Source organism: Acanthaster planci, linkage group LG20 (genome assembly GCF_054643075.1).
Source record: "Acanthaster planci isolate LZ-2023a linkage group LG20, COTS_SCS, whole genome shotgun sequence".
NCBI classification, from domain to species: Eukaryota; Metazoa; Echinodermata; class Asteroidea; order Valvatida; family Acanthasteridae; genus Acanthaster; species Acanthaster planci.
The window spans coordinates 5,292,177-5,313,377 of record NC_141796.1 but is presented as its reverse complement, the minus strand read 5'-3'; the positions used below and the strand labels follow the sequence as shown (position 1 = coordinate 5,313,377).

At 40.1% G+C, this 21,201-nt stretch overlaps 2 protein-coding genes across 2 annotated transcripts; one reads left to right on the top strand and one right to left on the bottom strand.

The window, feature by feature from the left end:
- Positions 1-4,661: 4,661 nt before the first annotated feature.
- LOC110978010 (soma ferritin-like) lies at positions 4,662-13,724 on the bottom strand. Its single transcript, XM_022232632.2, has 4 exons — positions 13,461-13,724; positions 11,883-12,029; positions 10,718-10,840; positions 4,662-9,594 (listed from the first exon to the last, which is right to left on the bottom strand). The coding sequence occupies exons 1-4, from the start codon at positions 13,566-13,568 to the stop codon at positions 9,457-9,459; spliced, it is 516 nt and encodes a 171-aa protein (XP_022088324.1). The 5' UTR covers positions 13,569-13,724; the 3' UTR covers positions 4,662-9,456.
- A 1,718-nt stretch (positions 13,725-15,442) lies between these two features.
- LOC110978008 (soma ferritin-like) lies at positions 15,443-18,667 on the top strand. The gene is made up of 3 exons (XM_022232630.2): positions 15,443-15,686; positions 16,977-17,249; positions 17,766-18,667. The coding sequence occupies exons 1-3, from the start codon at positions 15,588-15,590 to the stop codon at positions 17,907-17,909; spliced, it is 516 nt and encodes a 171-aa protein (XP_022088322.2). The 5' UTR covers positions 15,443-15,587; the 3' UTR covers positions 17,910-18,667.
- The last annotated feature ends 2,534 nt before the right edge of the window (positions 18,668-21,201 follow it).

The window sequence follows — 21,201 nt, the reverse complement described above, 5'->3', positions numbered from 1 at the left end:
TTTTAGTTGATCAATTCTTGTAAAGCAACAGTCCTTCCACGCACATACCCATCAACAAGTAAGTTGTTAGTAACTTTGTTGGTATATGCCAATGCATGATTGCTGACGGTTTACGTTCAACAAGCCCACCTACCCGACCGGGAATAACCGAACATCAACGGTACCATCCGAACATGCAGAATGTAGACAGGACGACGTACCTCGGAATATTTCGGCTATTTCCGGAAAACTGGAAGAATTCCTCCAGTCCTGGTCACGTGACATTGGGCGATACAGGACCCTTGATTCGTCGGGTAGTCAGAATCATCGGTCTGGTATCCAGACTACAGACCATCGCGGCTCTTTTTCGACCGATCAGGGGGTAATTTACGAATAAGAATTAAAGTCAAAAAGATCGGAACATGTTTTCCAAAATGAAATGCTTTTTTAAAAATCATTTTTTTGTTAATATAATGTTTTTAAAACAGTCCGTATTTTGAATTTTTGAGTTCATTTTCCGAACCGAATGAAATCTTTTGAACCTAATATATCTTTTTTGGATGAAATTTTGCAGACCTAACATATTTTTAAGATACAAATAAATTTTTGGACCTAATATGTTTTTAAGATTCCAGTAAATTTTTTCAGGCCTAACATGTTTTGAAGATTTGAATGAAATTTTTCAGACCTAGCATGTTTCCGAAATCCGAATGAAATTTGACAGACCTAACGTTTTTTAGATTCGAATGCATTTTCCCCGACAATAAACGGCCGAGGGTTTCGAGTTCGGCTTCCGCATTTTATCCGAATTCAGAAAGCATCCAAATTTGGCAATCATCCGACTTTAAAACGCATCCGAATTTCGGAGGGATATGACGTTAATAAGCATCCGAATATTGAAAAAGCATCCGAATTGAGAAAGCATCGGATCTTTTTGACGGTGTTTGGTCCGATGCTATCCGAAGTTCCGAATCTTTTTGACAGTTTGGCTGTGTTCGGTATGCGCATGTGCAGTCAAACTATAGAATCGCTCCCTTAAAACAATCGGGCAGTCAGTGCTATAAGCCCCAGGTTTCGAATTAAGTCAAGCGACTACATACAGTTGTGCTCAAAAGTATTCACACCCTTTGGAAATTAATATACTTTTCTGAATTCTGCATTTGTAAAAGCTTCTATGTTGGTACATGTACTTCCACTATATCTTTTGTCTATTTGTTGCAATATACAAACCCAAATGTGTATTGGCTGAACTTCATTTGCATAATAATAGATACGGCCCAAGTTTCTTTTTTGCTCATAGTCAATAGCGTAACCTTTGTTCTTGATGACTACCTCAAGCCGGTTCCTATAAGTGTCCACAAGCTTTCGGCATGTCTCCTGTGGGATGTTGGTCCACTCTTCCTTGGGTCAGGTTGGATGGTCTCCTGGCCATCACTCCGGTCTTGGGCTCCCTCTACAGATGTTATATTGGAATTGGTCTATAGGTCAGGCTTGGCCATTCCAGTACATGGATACCACTGTCCTTGAACCACTGCTTTACTACTTCGGTAGTGTGCTTAGGCTAACTGTCCTGCTAGTACGTCCAATCAGGTCCAACGAGCTGGAATTTCTCAGCAGACGCTTTCACTTTGTCATCCAAGATCATGATATAGAGGGATTTCACATTAGCGCCGTCTGCGCATATCTGCATCGAAACCGAGGCTCTCTGTGTTGAACTTTGTCGCGCGTGCCCGCGGAGTCCACACAGTACATGGAGTATCTGGTTCGTAAGTGTAACGCCACTTCAGTTTAAACCACGCCCACTGCACAAGATAAACGACCATCGCAGGTACGTCAGTTGCGGTCAATTGTCGTTATTTTTTCTTTTGATTTTACAAGTTGAGTAATCCTGAAAGACTCTTCGACAAAAATTTGCAGTCTGAAAAGTCTGAATTTAACAGACCTTTATGTATTTTGTGTCTTAACTTCTTACTTTCAATCGTCTGATCGAACTAAGAATTGCAGCCGACACATACAGCCTCGTTTTCAAACGCGAAAGTGCGCAGATCGACGCTACAAGCGTCGTATTGGGATCCCTCTATAATCATCCTTTTTCATGATGCCCTGTATCTTAATGAGGTTCCCAGTGCCACTAGCAGAGAAGCAACCCTACAGCATTATGTTTCGACCACCATGCTTGATGGTGGGGACTGTGTTCTTCGGCTTGTATGCTTCTACTCGCTTCCTCCAGACGCAGCCAGTGTACTGTGAATGCCAATAAAGAAGGCAAAGGCTACAAGGAAATTTCCAAGCACTATGAGGTCCCTGTTGCAACAGTTCAGAGTATCATCAGGAAGCATAAGAGGTTCAACCCAGTGAAAAACCCCAATGGGCGTGGCAGTGCAAAGTATCTCCTAGACTCGCCAGAAAAATCTGCCGGGAGGCCAATAACAACCCACCGATCACAATCAATGGCCTAAAAGATGGAGTTGTTTGGCCACATGGACATTACCTACGTCTGGTGGAAGCAAGGAGAAGCATACAAGCCGGACACAGTCCCAACCGTCAAGCACGGTGGTGGCTACATAATGCTATGGGGTTGCTTCTCTGCCAGTGGCACCGGGAACTTCAATAAGATACGGGCACCGTAAAAAAGGAGGATTATATCATGATCCTGGTTGACAAAGTAAAGCCGCGTCTGCTGAGATATTCCAGCTAGGACCTGATTGGACGTACCAGTAGGACAAATTATAAACCCAAGCACATCACCAAAGAAGTAAAGCAGTGGTTCAAGGACAGTGGTATCCATGTACTGGAATGGCCAAGTCAAAGTCCTGACCTAAATCCAATAGAGAATCTGTAGAGGGAGCCGAAGACCGGAGTGATGGCCATGAGACCATCCAACCTGACCCAGCTGTAGGCTTTCGCCAAGGAAGAGTGGACCAACATCCCACAGGAGACATGCAGAAAGCTTGTAGACCCTCATAGAACCGTCTTGAGGTAGTCATCAAGAACAAGGGCTATACTGTTGACAATGGACTATGTGAACCTGGGGTATGAATATTTTGAACATGAGCAAAAACGCAACCCGGGCAATATTTATTATTATGCAAATGACGTTTAGCCAGTACACATATGGATTTGTGTATTGCAACAAACAGACAAAAGATATAGTGGAAGTACCAACATAATAGCTTTTAAAAATGAAGAATTTAGAAAAGTATGTTATTTTCAAAAGGGTAATTGAGCACAACTGTACATACACTGACGGCACGGATGTTTTGCTGGGCTTGACACCCGTAAGAGCGAACCACAGCGCGCCCCAGCTAGTACGTATGTTCATGCCCCTCACTAGTCTGTGCGCATGCGTATTGAATATCACTGTAGCCAGAAGCCTATAAAATGGCCCTTGACTTGGACACGTGGACCCCAAAAGTAACCGAACAACATCAAGCTCAGAAAAAGTTGTGTGCCCCAAATTTCCATACCGATTAGTGTTTCAACACTAAGTCCTTTATGATAACTTGCACACGATAAAAATCTTTTTTCTGCCAATTTTTGCCCGTCTTTCTCACGCGTACCTCCAAAGTAACAATGCCAGAAGTTGGAAGTGAAGCCAACATTTTAGAGGTTTTTTTTTCAGTTTTGCCGAGTTTTCCCTGACATTTCTCTATTTGTGAATAATGAGGAATATTATGAACGCTCTAATGACAAAGTACCATGCAAGAAGGAAACCGTATGGATGACAACGGACAGTTTTTGTTTGTGCCTGATAATCGGGCAATTTGACGTGTTTTACGCATTCGTGCAATGCAGTAGGCCAACTCGTACCCAAACGCACTCGCATCCAGGTCTGCGTAGGTACGTGCATGCACTATGCCCAAAATCCGGACATCTAATTTTTGGCCGCTGCCAAACTCGCATGGAAATTTGAATCCGCATGAAAAACCAAATGCATTTCAAACAAATGGCTCTCGATCTTGAAAAAAATTAACTGATAGATACAAAACAAATCAGTCTTCCAGACAGTGTCACCGGTGATCTGAGGGAAATTCGACAAAAGTGTGAAAAATGGACACAAATCTATAGGTAAAAAAAATACAATAATTTTTCGTAACTATACTTTGTCAAAGAAAATTGACATTTTCCACTTTCTTTTTAAAGTCGGATGCTTTCGGAATTTGGATGCGTTTTAAAGTCGGATGCTTTCGAAATTCGGATGCTTTCTGAATTCAGATGAAATGCCGGTGCAGAACGCGAAACCTTCGGCTGTTTATTGTCTGAGGAAATGCATTCGAATCTGGAAAACGTTAGGTCTGAAAAATTTCATTCAAATCTTCAAAACATGTCAGGTTTACAAAATTTTATTCGAATCTTAAAAACATGTTGGGTCAAAAAATTTCATTCGAATCTTAATATTACAATGTGGGGTCCAAAAAGTTTATTCGTATCTTAAAAACATGTCAGGTCTACAAAATTTTATCCGAATCTGCATCCTTAAAATTTTGTGCACTGAGCTATAGGAAATTGAATATTCATGCCTTTTGTTGGTGCTTGGTATGATCTCATGACATCAAATTTAATACTTGCGCAGTTGCTTGCATTACGCTGTGTGACCTAAATCTGTATGTGCAGTCATTGCCCTTCATGAACTCTTTTTTCTGGAGTTATTTTGGGAATAAATAGCCCCGTTATTTACAAGCTTTAGTGTTTTGTTTGGACCATTTTTATTATGGCGTTTGTACAAAAGCGTATTTTATGAGATTTCACGATCACTCCCTGTGATGAAATAGCGCATTTTCCTCTATGGTTTAAACTATCTTTAGATGATGAGGAAATATTGTAACACTGCATAAGGTATCAGTAATAATGAAATGCAGCCTACCTAACGGGGGATGCATATCAGATCATAAGACACATTATGACTTAGCAGTATAACAAAAGCTATACATATCCAATCATGCGAAAACGCAAAAACAGGGAAATGAAAACCAAACACACAACTATGACATCCAAACTGACGAACCGCCAAAATACCAACAAATAATTAATATTTAATTTCAGCAAGTATTAATTGTCTTTTGACCTCAACAACTCAACAATGAAGTATAGTAAGCACCAGAATAATGAACAATGCAAAGCCTGTCTCCAGTCATGTTGGATAGTGTTTTTAGCAATTTGTAAGCACACGGCACACTTCAAGTTTGTTTTTGTGACATGTACTCATTTCTTCGGTCTAGTGGTTCCAAAGAATGCTTCTTGAACACTACGCCCTGAAAAGTCGTCGAAATTAAAATCATTTTTATATACTGTTTATGCTTCAAAAACCTCGATTTTCTGCATTCTACCTAAAAGCAACACCCCTTTCAGTAAACCTGGCACTAAAATATCTGTTGTGTAAATACTACAAGAATAAAAGAGAAAATCCATCTGAGCAAATATGTATGCCAGTAAGAGTTACAAAGATTCCGGCGATGTATGCACTTGGAAAGTTGTTGATGCTGGGTGTTTTACAGTCTGACCATTACAATACAAAAATGAATGGTCTGGCGCGATTTCAGTGTCAAATGAAAAAAAAAATACTTGGAAAACATGGAATACAAAATGAAAGGATTTGGAACTTGTTGCCCATTGAAAATGGGACACTAAAATACTTTCACTTTCTTACTTAATATCACATCTCGAAATATTTCAGGGTAACCTCACATTGTAATATCAACGGTCAGCACCAAGAAGTGGAATTTACCATGCCGCAGGTTAACACAAACATGTATCTTATCCAAGCAGCAATTGTCAAAAAACGTACTGAAACACATGTATACATACGTTATACTTAGTGTGGACATTTCTTTGTTTTCGTGCAATTACGAAAACTCAGTTAAAACACTCATTTTCTTGAACTGGGAACACATTTTTTAACTGGATTTCGTTAGATGTTTCCTTGACTGTTCCTCTTTCTTTTGCGACAGATGACTCTAATCCCCAAAAGCCTCAAAAGTTCTTTTTTAGAGAAAGGGAAACGTCCTGTGGACATGGGTAAGTCCACAGAATGCCTTGCCTTCTAGCACCGCGTAGACATGTTGTTCGCAAGTCCACACTAGGTAAAAGGTAAGCGTACAAAATACAACATGTAATGTGCTTGACTGGCGTGTTACTTCCAATCACATTGAACTCAAATGCAGACTCATTACTGCTCTTGTCAATCTAAAACTAAAACATTCCACACGGAACAACTATAATCCTCATTTATTAGAGAAACACTTAAATTAAATATTGCCACTGATTTGTCCAAAAATAATCGATTTCTTAAGGCAAAGTACTCCGTACCAATAAATTTACAGGTACATGTAATATTGTGTTTTGCAGCCTGAACATAATTATTCAAGTTCCTGCGCTAACAAAAAAACGAGCTTTTAATTTCAGAAGTGGGAGCGGTAGAAAGAGAAAATAGGCTAAGCCTTCTTAGCTTTAAAGATAGCCTTCAAACAACACAATTAGTCCAGTCAGTAAATTAATCCCTGGCGTTTTCTATGCTAGCATCCGCCAGAAATCCGAAGTTCGATCGTTAATTGCCACTCACTTGTAGCAAAGGTCCATACATGCCTACATGTGAAAATCCTCATCATTCTATTTCAACTAAGAACAAAAGTCTTTCTTTTGAACAAACCACAGGTGAATCCGTTGTGTAATAAGTCTTAAGTCACTCCAGCTACAATGTGAATGTGGTGACGGACTAGTGGGGCAACTAAACACTTACATTTTAACCTGAACTCAACGGAAATATCCTTTATTTTTTCCTTAATGAATTTCCTTATGAATCATCACATGAACATCAGTGTAAACACCACTAATTGCAAAAAGTTGCCATCAATAGTGCCTGGAAGGTTTAGAACGTCACCAAAGTTCACATTTCCCCATTTCATGATAATTTCATCACTCCAAAAACAAGCCCAGGAAAACAAATGCCGACCACTTGCGATGCAAAGTATTTCTTAACTACCTTTGACTCTAAAGTAAGGATCCGACAGGTCAAAGCAACTTACTGTGGGAAAAGTTATTCATGTTTTATAAAATGTTCACGAAAACCCTGGGAAGAGGCAAGGTGTGAAGAGAACTTCCCACTCCCAGGTAAATTTTCAATTACAATGTTTGTACATCAGCATCGTGGTAGTGTACTCGTATAAATCTTGCTGTCAGGAGATAAACATTCAAAATCAAGTCATTACAAAAGATAATTTTTCATTACTAACAATTGAAACCTTAACTTGCGAACTATTAGTCAGTAAATTATCAGCATTTCACTAGTTTCATATGAGATCATATTTGGTCTTATCTTCATACAACTTAATTTATATGTTCCCTTCATATTTGTGATGTACATGTTCATTGTACACGTGATGTGCATGTTCTTGTTCACAGTTCTTAATACCTTCAATAGCATCACATTGAAGTGGATCTGACACACAATACATTTCCCGTACGGAAGAATCTTATCAAGATGTGCATGTGACCACCAAACTTGACCTTAGATTCATGAAACTGAACTAACCCTAATTGAATGATTCAAATACGGGCAATTCATAATAGCATGCCTCCAAGAGTTTGCAACACGTTGGCCCATTACGATGCGCGAAATCTGTCGACCCAATGCGCTTCTGGAAAGGGCCGACAGATTTCGTGCATCGTGATTGGCCAACACATTATAATGTACAATGTATCCATACAAAATAATTCATGGGTTCCTTTTTTATACAATTTTCCTCATATGCGACATTCTTGGTAACAGAAACTCTTGTCAAGTCAAGAAATATCAAATATGGAAATTTATGGCATCCGGTAGTGCCAATATTAACTTACAATGGTCCCTCTCAAACCATCCAGTCTAAAGTCAACTCTGCAGCTATTCAAATGTTTGCCCTGTTATAGTGACTGGCCTTATCCAAACACTTGTGAAAGGACTTGTGAAGGACTCGACAACACCGTGAGTGATGTAAAGTTCACATGGACACAGGTCCAGGCCCTGAGAACTCTTACTATGAATCAACGTTTAGGTTTATCAATAACATTTACGTCTCCCTGAGGCTTCCTGAAGGCTGTTGGCTGGGAAAGACTTCATGGAATGTTCACTCACTGAGTGTGACTTATAGGTCCTCAGTGTTTTCAACCAAGTTGCAAACTCCACATGCTAATATTGGAGAGTATATTTTCTACACAACAGAAGTGACAAATGAGTCATTCCATTACCGACCTCACTGTTATTCAAAATTTGCAAACAAAGGAAAGGGGAAAAATGGATGTGAAAATATAAAACAATGCAACAACCTGATATTTTCAATTTCTTTGTTTAGAAAACCTCTCTTTATGAATCCTAAGGAATGCTGAGCTCGGTAATGTAATAACAAGTTTTCAATTTGGCGTGGATTTGTCCAGATGTGCTTCTGCATAGCAAACGAACTCCAACAATACCATAGATGTTGTTTGCCCCTTTGTGAAAACAATGACAATATAAACACCTGAATACTATATATTACTGGCCATTACAATAGTTCTTTGTTTCAAGTTTTTGGCTCTGAGCTTCCTGAGGGCAGCATTTTTGGCTTCGCAAACACACTGTGTGATATTTTCTCCCTTAACCCTGATTCCCTGAGCAAATTTTCACTTAAAACCTTCCATAATCTTCCAAAAGTCTCCCATTATGCAACCCAAGGGCACATGTTTGGTTCTGAAACCTGTAAACACACCAGTGCCCTCTTGGTGTAGTGTGCTGAGAGAAATACGCAGAATCTTACTAACTTAAACACGCCTTAGATGAAGGAGCCCCAACTCACATGAGTATCAGTCCACTGCCTGGTCTATTTTGAGTTGAATTCCTGGCCTATGCGCAATGGCATAGTTTTACCAAGAGAGGGCATTGAACACAGAGAATCTGAATCCTAAACACAGTCCAGTCCATTTGCTCAACTTTCCCTGAAAATCTTGGGGAATCTTTATTCTGTCCCCGCACTACTGGGTCTGCGCGGATTGATTCAAGTAGGCATAGCACTGTATGCGTACTGCACGTATGCGTACGTATGCATGAGAGTGCTCCTGAGCACCATACATGTGCATGATACGCATGCGCATAGCAGCATGCATATTCTATGTTCACGTTATCAACCCTGGATCTGCAGTGTTCACAGGAATAATTTTTCTGGATTTGATTTATTTGGTTTCTTGAGTTGGGCTCCACCTGTTCCATGCCCCCACACAGAAAGGATAAAATAGCTATCAAAATCTGTACTATGTGAGTAAACTGTACCTGGACTCTTCTACATCTTGTAAACTCTTTCAAAAGAATCGTGGTGGATTTTGAAAGATCAGGGAAGGTTAGAAGTACACACATTTTGTAGATCCTATCATACTACTGAAAATAACAGAACCCCCTATGGTGAGTGCTAAAAGCTAAAGTGTCTGAAACAGAAGCGAGAAAGAGAGATTTTAAGCAAAGGTAGAGATGTCTCAAGAGGAGAGCGACTCCTTGTCAAAGATATATTCACCCAGGTTGGGTCCAGCTCTGATACTGTTGGCTAGGTGATCTCCCAACTCTTTGATTTGATCAGTCTGTGCTTGGAGATAGTCATCGATAAAGGCAGCAAACTAACAGCAGTAAAACAAGAAAGGAAACTGTGATGAATAACCAGGAGGAGGGGTGGGAGGCTGGGAGGAGTGGGTTGGGATGAGGTAGAACAGGACACAATAGGTGGGGTATGGTGAGGCAGGATGGGTAGTCAGCATGGGGGTGGGGTGGAGGGGAAATGGAAGCAGTGTAACCCAACATCCCTCCTCAATGCTAAGCAAGTTTATATGCTGTCCCTTTTGTGCAAAGCCAAAGTCGTGTCTTGTAAACGTTTCCACATCACTTGTGTAACAGAATGTCAATGCTTCGTGTAGGGTCTCCACTGCCTCAAGGTTGTCACTGGCCATCAAAAAAGTGATGAGTCACATATGAAACTGATGATCACTGGAGAAAAATGCTTTACCCAACCGGGCTGAAAGGTTCACAAAAGTATACTGCACCAGTGCATTTCAGGTTTTTTGGAGTGCTTAGCAAAATAATCCATCTAAGAAAAGCAGAAAGAAGGCAAGGGGGTAGTCTATGTTTGCATACTCAGGGTGCGTTTGCGTGGTTACTCCTGTTAACATGAGTAGGATGCAAGTATGCATTACACTCGGGTGCAGGAGTATACTCCCCCTCTAGTGAGAGTATACTCTCAGTGACCAACGAGCCATACGCCATTTGAGTGCTCAGGAGTATACTCATGTTAATATGAGTAGCTTGCTCGAACGCACCTCAAAGTCCGAGGGTGGATCAGGGCTCATAGCCTATTCCCCGAAAGAGCCAAAAATATTTTCTTTAAAAAAGAGAAAGCCAATCTTTTGGTCAACTTAATTTCTCTTCTTATCAAAAGCATGTGAAAATTTCTGAACTGCAGCCCCAATCCCAAGAAAAACCATACAAAGTAACACTGAAAAATCTAAAAATCCACCCCCTCCCCGAAAGAAAATGGGTTCTGGCTTCATTTCAGTATATATTGGACTCTTTACCTTCTCCAAAGTGTGTATAACTGTGACCGTGTCTGGATACCTGTCTGCACACAGAGACAATCAGGTAGTAGATTCATAAGCCATCACCATGTGCAAGTGTCATTCCATGCCCAGCCCTGCACCTCAGTTTACTAACACATTCAAAAGAGCCCAAGTAATTAAGAAATTAGCCTACTTGTTCATCTTTGGCATTCCCAGCAACTTCATCGAGCTCCAGCCAGGATTTGTTAACATCCTTCTCCAGCTGCAGGGCTGCCTCCAGAGCCTTCTGGCCATTGGAAAACTCTTGAGCCGGAGACTACAGAGGAGGGAAAATGGATGAGGGTAACACAAAGAATCCAACTCGGTGGTCGTCCCTTCCCCTTCTTTCAGGATGGAGGGGTGCATATTTTAGCCAGTGATTTATTCTAATGTGGGTAGTTATGGCTATGTCCAAATTCCTTGGCTATTGCTGAATATTACACATGATGTCTAGGATAGTCTGCAGCCACTACCCATAGAGTTGTGTTTAATTTCAAACCACAGCCAATGAATCGAGTCAACATTCATTATCCACATCCATCAGACAACAATCGTTTCCTGTTCTCAGTCATGTAAATTTTTTTACATGCACGTTACAAGTAAGCAACTTAGGGCATGAAAGAATTTTGGCAGGGCTTGTAAAAATTTTGAGACAACATTTCTGGGAGGTCTCAAGTGATGGTGGGAAATGTTCCTGAAGAATCTGTTGCTTACAAATAGGCTTACATTATACTGGAAGTAGGCATTTTTTTTTTAAAAGCAAATTCACAGGTATTTTCAGACACTTAGATCCAAAACCTGATTTAATTTGTAAAGGGCACGATTTTTACTCATAAGCGTACATACGCGTAAGAGTTTGCTCAACTCAACCTGTTTAAAGACTCAATTTTAGCCACATTTTCAAACACCTGACTTACTTTTATTATTAATGTTTAATAACATACACTTTTCAATACACTTGACTCAAAATGTAAGTTTTCTCCACTGAAGAAGAGCGTAAAGTTTCACAAAAGGCACACAGAGAATGTGCTGTTGGTTTTCTCCACAGCCTTGGGGAATCAGGCCTAAATAATTCATCCATTACCATGGATTCCATGCCACCAACCACTTAGATGCTTGACCATACTACATTGTCAACCACCCGACTAACAAGTTCCAGCTGGGTGTGCTTTTTGAACAGCCGTGAACCCGTCACTGACAAGTCAGCAAACATCTGGGGTTCTACGAGTACAATGATGTCTATTTCGAAGGATGGACTTAGAAATAGACTAAGATGTTGAACAAGAAAGTTTCAAATCCTATTGAGACTAAACATGTACCTTGATGTCTTGAAGACAGACTCTACCTCCCCTCTTGTTCTGATAAGCCATCAATTCCATCGCAACATCACGCTTGCTGTCTGACAAACCCTTGCAGTATGAGTGAAAGCCTGGAAGTGCTACTTCAGATCTGTTAAAGTAACTGGCCTATTGGCAACAATGGCAAAGATTAGGAACTACGGTACATTTCTGTTGATTGAACAGTGCATTCAGGGCTGATAACACATTTGACAATGGGGAAATGCTCAGTTTCAGAGGCAGGAGGAAAACTCAAAGTAAATATTCCAGGCAAAATGCTCAGAATCAGTTACGGACTGAAAACCCAATCCAGACACCGTCCAACAGTAGGTGGGTTTGGACCCTGGACCACATGGGTGGAAAGCAAGGGAATCTAGCCATTGCATGAACATCAACCTGACTCCCCTGCAACGTACATATACAAGAGATGTCATGCTGTTGTTGGGCATATGCATTCAGCAGCCTTTCAAACAAGTTAACTCAAAACACCTTGAAATATGCTCAGTTCAGAATGCAGTTTTGGAAAAAAAAATTGGGAATTACTGGAAATATCTCTGAAACTCATTTATTTACTCATGTAACCTGTAACTCACAGGACTTTCCCGACACCTGGCAAATGCAGTTGTGCAACGAAGAGCAAATTCTACACTAGAACTGGAGACTTGTCCTGTTATGCTTTGTTTTCAGTCTTGAATAGGTAGCTATCAATCACAAGTGCCATGGCTAAGCAGACTTGCTGGTTTGCCATTGGCCTTTGTGAAGCACGGCACACACAATACTCAATAGCAGGGTGCTATACAATGAACTTCATTTGAAGTGGACAACTGTGGAGTAACCACAAATGATTTATTCGAACCATGATATAGCGCCCTCCTATGTTGTGTCCATCATACCCCACATAGGCTAATGGTCCAGGGGAGGTGTGAGTTTGTGTTTGCATTCAGTTAGGAACCCTCAACAACAGAGGACGTCCCCAACTCATCAAGGGTCCCCAATTGGCAATCACGTACAAAACATGCGACTGATGAGAGCTCTTCCAAAAATAGTTGAAGTAAGAACAAAAGAGAAGGGGTCAAGAACTGCAGGCAAATACACACGCATGCACGTGCATATGAATAATACAGGATAATTTCACACATGCCAGGTCTACAAGTAAGTACTGAACTACAGTACTTAGTCCCACCATGGAGCTATCCCACACTACTAGTACCACTCACCCATTGGGTCTATATTCATGTCATAACAATTTGACACCTCCATGAATTTTGCAGATGATGTGTAGGCCCTGGACCTAGCATGTACATATTTGTATGATGCAGGTATGTGGACTGGACACAAGTAAAAAAGACACAGACATGTGGTCTTTATATCTAAAGATCAATTTCAACCGAGTCCATGTTCAAGTTATAAAGTGAAAAATGGAATTCGAAGATTACGAAGTTCAATGCGTCACATTACGGCATCGATCAGACCACATATCTATGTGTCCAGCGACCAACAATGGCGACGTGACTAAGATTGGAGTTAATCTCGCTACGCCAACATGGCTAGCTTGCTTACCATTGCCAAATACACATAAGAGCTGTACAGTTGAAGGTTTATTTGTCGATTGATCCCTGATTCACATTCACGAGAGAAGTTCTGTCTGATAGCTGTTGGATTTTCCATTGTTTATTAGGCAAACGAAATATTTTACACACACAAATATTCCTTATTTGTTTCGATTTACCACGGAGGCAGGATTTACGCTGCGTCTTCGACCTTATGAAGCCTATCTTTGGCCAGCACACAAAGCACGCACTTGACACACTTCACTTACATAAGTCTTGTAAAATAGCGCCCTCATGTGACACCACAGTTGAATGACTCCCCCTTTGATAATCTCAGTGTTTCGCCAGATTCTCAGTATTGAGAGGGAAAACAAAAATAATTATATCATCCCAAAGTAAGAAATGAAAAACCTTCGGGCAAATTGCTTTTCAAAGATTTCTCGCTGGTTTAATAAATCGAATCCTATAGGCCCTATGTAACAAATTAGTCTTTGACTTGAAGCTTAATTCAGGCCTTAAAAAAATGTTTTCAAATCGCAAAGAATTCTGAGTGGAATATAAACGTCATAATTAAAAAAGAAGCCATATGTGTGCGTGGACAGTGTTTCCATATATTGTAATGCGACGTATGTATGGTCCATAGTTCCGCCATTGATAGTAGACCTGTTTACGCGCGACCGCCAGAGTTGTCCATTGTTCGTGTTCGATTGTAACAAAGGTCAATTGGTCGGAACAAAATGAGTATGCAAAAAATTCCTGACCTTGGTGCTGCAGACGTATGTCAATTGAACTTTGCCCAACCTGAAAGTTACGCAGTTTACTGACTTTAAATCAGTTGATAGATATTATCACGGTCAAAGTAATTCCCACTGACTCATCTGTCAATGTCAACGGAATACAAACAGTGGAGCATTAACCGTAACTAGAAATTTCGAGAATATTATAGTTGACAGTCACGCAGAGCACCATGCGCGGGTTTTTTTATGTGGACAACTGTTCTGACCCCTACGTTTCCTAGTAATATGCATATGTTCAACTCCCTTCCAAAATGAGCCATGAATTCGAATGCAGTCAAAGTAGTAACGTGTTTTTTCATTACACCTAGTCATCACGTACAACGTGTCATCATTCATGATCCTCGAGAAGTCCCTATACTATTATTGGTTTCTTCAAAAACGGAACAAATAAACAAACAAATAAGACAAAACCAGTGCGAAATCCATAGATGATATTATATTCCATTTAGTTCATATTACACCGTGACCTCGGGAAGTTAAAATGACAAGACGGGATATGAGTGAGGGGAAATATCACCCTGTTCGGATACCTATGCCCGCCTGTCTTCAGAAAGTCACAGTTCTGAGAATAATATCTGGACCTTGAGATTCTTTATGTTAATGTCAATTATTAGGCCTATGTTCGTATGTTCGTTCTGAGGTTTGCACAGATTGAATGTAGTTTTGAAGGGTTTATATTATTGGTTAGAAAAGTAAGAAAGTTAAAAAAGAAATGATTCTGAGTATTCTTCGCTTTTTTTAAACAAGAGTTTAATTCTTAAGCCGATCCAATTGATCCATAGCTCTGTACTGGTTTTGAAATGATTTGAAATCATGTATTATGCAACTGTTTATCAGAAAAAAAGAATTATTTGTAAAAGCCGCGTGACAAGTTGTTTTGCCGAGTCACGAAGGCTTAATATAGCTCACACGTAATCCTGATGACCAATCAAAATTCACGGCCTATTTTGCATACGCTGGTATATTTACTTCCCCCACAATACCGTAGTTTTCTTTAAACACGAATTTAATAGCAAATTCTCAAAGAATGAATATATATTTTTAACCGTAATCAAAGCAAAATTATTGAAGTCGGCAGAATGATTTGGAGATCCCAGTTCGGTGGTTTTATTTTTAACCTGTGATCAAACATTTACGAAATGACCTGTAAGTTCAATAAAATGAACAGCCAGCGCCAAGAATATATAAACGCGTGGCGCAACTGCGTACTCAGTACAGTTTCGGAATTGTTTGTGCTTTCGCAGTGTCGGAACCAGGCAGTTCTGTTTCGGTAAACTAAAGAAATTTTCTAGTTTCTTACTTCGCAACCTTCAAGAAGAAACACCAAATCAAGTGACAAGATGGCAACCATCCGCCAAAACTACCACGAGGAGAGCGAGGCTGGAGTCAACAAGCAGATCAACCTGGAGTTGTACGCGTCCTATGTGTACATGTCTATGGTAAGCCTGATTATGTTTCCCTTGTCGGCCCATGGTTTTTCAATCTCTTTTTCCACTGATTTACACCGCCTTGTGCTCTACTTTGCAGCCCACCTTCTCCGCAGTATTTATCTCTGTACTACTTACATAGATTTGGTGTGTAGTAATTGGTGGTTATTTTCAGCGAGTCCTGAAATCTTGCCTGAGAAAAATCATCCGATAAAAATGTGGTCGATGAATGGGGATGCTATCGCCATTTATAGCATATCAGCACATCGAGTGTGGAATCCGCCTGAGTCACGTGTCACATCTCGTGACCCTTATCAGTGGCGTTGTTACTGGAGCGGGGACGGTAGGCCCCTGATAATGAAAGAATTGCCTTCTTCAAAGAGAAGTTCTGAGCCTTGTTAGAGTATTCACAACGATCCATGTTAAGCGGGTAAAGGTGGGGGTATTCGACCCCATGGCATAAGATGAGCAAGAAATTCAATTAGCTGTGTAGTTTTTGAAAGCACTTGGTGGAATTCTCCTCTGGGTCGAAAATTCCTGCACTTGACCTAAAATATCGAAAGGAAGCTCGGGCTACATGTATGAAAGTTGCAAACCTTAGACTAGTCATGGTCATGAGGGGGTAATAATGGTAGTTGATTGTGATTCCATCATTCATAACAGACTCTCCCACCAGAGTTTAAGCTTAGGACATAACTTCTTGGAATATGGATATGAAAAGTGTTTGATACGGACAGTACGTGACACCCTGTGCACAAAGCTACATGTATGACACTTGTTTGAAAAACCTTGTTTGAAAAGACTAAATAGAAGCTTCAGAATTTTCTCAGCTAAATTTCACATTTTAGCAAATGTTATTACGTTCTGACGGCTGTTGTAACATTTGAAAGAAACTTAGAGTTGTCCATATATTGAACTCAATCCACACCCTGTATTGTCATGCGTTGTATAGCTTCAAATGTTTGAAATGCTCATATTTACATTTCTAGCTTATAAATGAAATTGATGACAACCATCAAAGTGACAACTGAATTACACACTTAATCTGAAAAGAATTCCATGGACGCCTGTGAATTTTCCCTGCGGTGACCTATTAGCTGTGTGTATGCAATAAAACATCTTAGTCATGAAAATACGGAGGAATTCATGTAGAAAACTTAATTTTTCAGATTGAGTCTCTCAGGATTTTTACGAAGGTTGTCAAGCAACATTTGCGTATGGAACTCTTCCCCTTGATTTCTTATGTTTCACTTCCGTGCCTGAAATAACTAGGGTGACAATCAATTTTGTTCCCGTGTGTAGGCTTACTACTTTGACCACACCACTGTTGCTCTGCCTGGTGCCCACAAGTACTTCAAGAAAGCTTCGGATGAGGAGCGCGAGCACGCCGAGAAGCTGATGAAATTTCAGAATCAGCGTGGCGGGACTGTCGTGCTGCAGGACATCAAGAGGCCTGAGAACGATACTTGGGGCACCCTGAAGGATGCAGTGACCTCTGCCCTGGCCCTTGAGAAGAAGGTCAACCAGGCCTTGCTGGACCTGCACAAAGTGGCAGACAAGCATGGTGATTCCCAGGTAAGGACAACCTACAAATCTTGGGCTTGTGATTAATCAAGGGTGCCTCATTAACCGTAGTTGTGTACATGTTCTAGGTCAGGTAAAATCAGCTGTTGTGTGTTGTTGTTTTTTAAATCAGCTATATCTTTGGTGATCGTTTCGTCACAGTTTTCAAATTTCTCACCACAGAGTAAAATGTAGGTCTTACGAAAATCACATTTGAAGTTAGTCTCTTTTCAAACGCTTGATTTCCTAGTACATGTATTCAAAATTCCTTTCAATTCACCAATGCTCCTCCATGAAAGAGGGGATGTTACATTACAGAAAACTACAATAAGTTATAGAAGTTAATAAAATTTGTTTATTTTGTCAACAAGTTTGTCTGTTGGTGAAATGCTAAAATTTGTGTGACTTCTGGTCTCTTTGTGAAAAAGCACACAGCACACACTTTTGCCATAGCGAGTGCCAGGTGCAACATTGTTAAATTTGTATAATTTCTGGAGTTAAATTTGTCTCTTCTTGTTTTCACCTTAGATGTGCGATTGGATTGAGAACCACTTCCTGACTGAGCAAGTGGAGGCCATCAAGGAGCTGGGCGATCACCTGAGACAGCTGGAGCGTGTCGGGTCATGCCTGGGCGAGTACATATATGACCGCGAGAGCCTCGGTCATGAGTAGATCTGGTGGCTGGTCCCTGGACTACACCGCAGCCGGTTAGCTAACTCGATATGGATTCACTGACGCTTCACTTCATGGCAATCCGCGGACATCAAATCAACTGGTGACTTTGTTGATCGCTTGGTGGATGACGGTAGACACAACGGATGTTTGCTTGATATGCATTAAGATTCTTCGGTTTACAATCCAAGTGACCCTTGTCCGCCATCCTTTTGACAGGTTACACGGTTGATTTCGTTGTTAAATTGGCTAACTGGCCTGCTACATAAAGACAGAGGCATAGTTGTAGTAATAGTAGTAGTTAATAAACCGTTCCTTAAAATTCATGGTCTTCTCGCACGACGACGTAACCCTCATAATTTCATACTCCAGTTATCAAGAAATCCTCATATATTGCAACTCATCTGACAATGTCAGTCTTTCATTATCTGCTCATGATGTAGATTGTAAAATCCATGTCTTATATTTCTCAACCTTTGGTCATCTTTTCCTGTCTTTAAATGAAATTACATGTAGTGAAAAAGCCTCTAGTCACTTGAATAAAGAGAAGAAAAAACTCCCCTCTATTGAAACATACCACGCATGCGCAGTCAGTGAAAGCATCAGTTTATCTGATGCCCAAGCATTTAAGTAAACCATTCCAAACCTATATTGAACATTGAGCACAAATTGTATAAGTGGCACTCCATGAAACTGCCAGTGGCAACTTAAGAACTTTTAACATGGGAGAAATAAATATTGGAAAAAAAAGTACATAATGGTGTCCAGATTTTTTTGTCAGGTATCACTCGTCGGGTTTTATGTAGTGTAGTGTCCCAACATCCTCGGTGGAAACAACTTGTATTCTCAATTCTGGTACTCGATTCACAGGGCGCATTTACCTCCAAATAACTAATTTCGGTTGTCATTGTGATCAAACGATCTCCGTTCTGGAGATCGATCGATTAAACCTGTTGCTTATTAAAGAAAAATCTGCCGACAGCTATTGTCAGAGAAACATTTTAAGATAACTCTTGTTTCTGAAGCTGATTCTGATTGGTGGCACGCGAGATTGCATAACATTCATTGGACGTTCGGTTCACGTATTAATTCATTAATAAATGTGAGTGAGCGAGTTCGTACTGGTAACGGATAATACTCGGTCTGCGAGCAGAATTTGTTTATCAGTTTGTTCACATTATAATCTTGGACGCTCTCATTTACCCTGCTCTCGGGTAATTTCGAACAGAACGTGCGCCTCACTTTCGCCCGACGTCGACCAAAAGTGTGACGTCCACACTCGGGTCCAAGCCCTCATAGACACCCGCAGGTTGTTTGTCATTTATTTGGTAGATATAATTTTGCTTCAGAATCGTATTAGAACGAAATCTCACATAATGCTAATTCAAAGCAGCGTTCAGTTAACCTTTCAGCGCCACCCCTCTCTGTGCTACCCCCTTGAATACCAACCCACAGAAAGATAAACTATTAGCTCAATACCACAACCTGATCACGATCCACATTTTTGCATACTGCCCTCTACATACTGTATGGGCATAACAAGGCTTTGAATGATAAACCAATATTGACAAAGTGGACTATAGTAATGTTACCAAAAACACGGAGACCAACCATGGAGGAAGGAATCTAATCACTTAATTTGAGTGAAATGTTTTCACAACAGAATTCCAAAATGTGAGTAATATTCTTGGTTATCACTAAAAGAAAAAGGAACGTAAAGAGTAAACTCTAAGAGAGGTCTATTAAAAACGAAAGAAACAATTACCATTATTTGACAATACCAAATTTACCCAGTCACGGTTTAATGTTGGGGGACAATCAGCACCATGCTAGCCTGTTTCTAACATTGAATAGAGAGCCGAATTGGGATTTTTAGTCAACTGAAAAACATAAAAAATAGGCAAATAGTTTAAACCAACTTTATAACTAATTCACTATTTAAGTACCATTCTGGCTCGCTTCTACCGCAACATTGAACGGGGTCGGGAATTGGGATTTCTTGTCAACTGAAATAAACATTTTAAAAATGGCTAATAGTTGATATGCACACCAGAATTATGTAGCAAGGTGGTTGACAACTCGAAGGAGGACCCCGGAAGGTTTTGGAAATACAGCGGCGGGGGGGGGCAAGGTGTACCACTCTGAGAACTGATGGAGACAATCGTGTTACCGATAAAGACAAAGCTTGTACTTTGGCCGAGCAATTTAAGTCAGTTTTCACTACAGAAGATGTATATAAGATTCCTTTTTATTTATCTGCAATACCCAATGTGGAGAATATCGCCGTTTAAGTGGAAGGGTGATGAGATTGTATAAAAGAAATCGATGGTTACTAAAGCCAGTGGCCCGAGTGACATTTTAAAACAAGCTGCTAAGGAGGTAGCGTCAGTCTTGTCTCAAACATTTCAGCAATCTCTCGATGAAATACAGTGATTTAAAAAGGATGACCATTGCTGAAAGAAATCTATGTCATTTTGAAGTTTCATGCAGATATAAAAAAAATAAAAAAGGAACAATTCCCCCCCATACAAGAAGGTTACTTTTGATATTTGGTTTTTATTGAATCCTGTCAAGTGCTGTTTTTAATGCTATAATTCAATGCTATTTTTCTGTAAAAGTCGTTGATGAGGGATATAGCAAACAAACATGGCGTCGTATTACCTAATCACGTTCTGTGGTTTTGAAATAATCGTTTTAATAGAAACCATCCAGAGAACACTCATATCAGAATTTTATCTATGTGTGCCTGAAGTAAAATTGGGGAATAATTGTGTGAATATCCCTACAAAAATGATTTTACAGATAACCTACACATCCGGCATTATCATACCTAGGAGTTCGTGCACGTTTGTTTTCTTATAATGTGCTTACGCAAGAACAAGAACAACGGCACAAATTCCTGTAAGTTTATTCTTTTTTAATTGTTCACGGTACAATTTATCTGGGTTTCCCGTTTTAAAATTAGTTTTGGCCTAAAGATTACCACAAAATGTTTCTTTAAATTTTCTCTTGAGTACAAGTACACCGAACCACAAAAATCAACATCCATTAGATTTTTTGGCAGTGAGAGGTCACCTTTCGGCACTACACGTTTTTCTTTTTGGTCGGATGTCGAGGGAATCCAAAAGCGAATGCGTCTTTGGGCCCATTCAACATGATGCGGAGAAATACAATCAAAACCTCACTCACGGTCCCAACATCCTTGCTTTTATTTGCTTATATTGTTTTCTTAGGGTTTTAACGATAATATTTGATAAATAGATTTACTGAATACTTTCTTTCCTACTCACCC

Coding starts and splice junctions, on each gene's coding strand:
- LOC110978010 (XM_022232632.2), bottom strand. CDS start 13,568: ATGGAAAATCCAACAGCTATCAGACAGAACTTCTCTCGTGAATGTGAA. Junction 12,030..13,460: donor CTTATGTGTATTTGGCAATG/GTAAGCAAGCTA, acceptor TGTTGCCAATAG/GCCAGTTACTTTAACAGATC. Junction 10,841..11,882: donor TCTGTCTTCAAGACATCAAG/GTACATGTTTAG, acceptor CCTCCTCTGTAG/TCTCCGGCTCAAGAGTTTTC.
- LOC110978008 (XM_022232630.2), top strand. CDS start 15,588: ATGGCAACCATCCGCCAAAACTACCACGAGGAGAGCGAGGCTGGAGTC. Junction 15,687..16,976: donor CCTATGTGTACATGTCTATG/GTAAGCCTGATT, acceptor TCCCGTGTGTAG/GCTTACTACTTTGACCACAC. Junction 17,250..17,765: donor ACAAGCATGGTGATTCCCAG/GTAAGGACAACC, acceptor TTTTCACCTTAG/ATGTGCGATTGGATTGAGAA.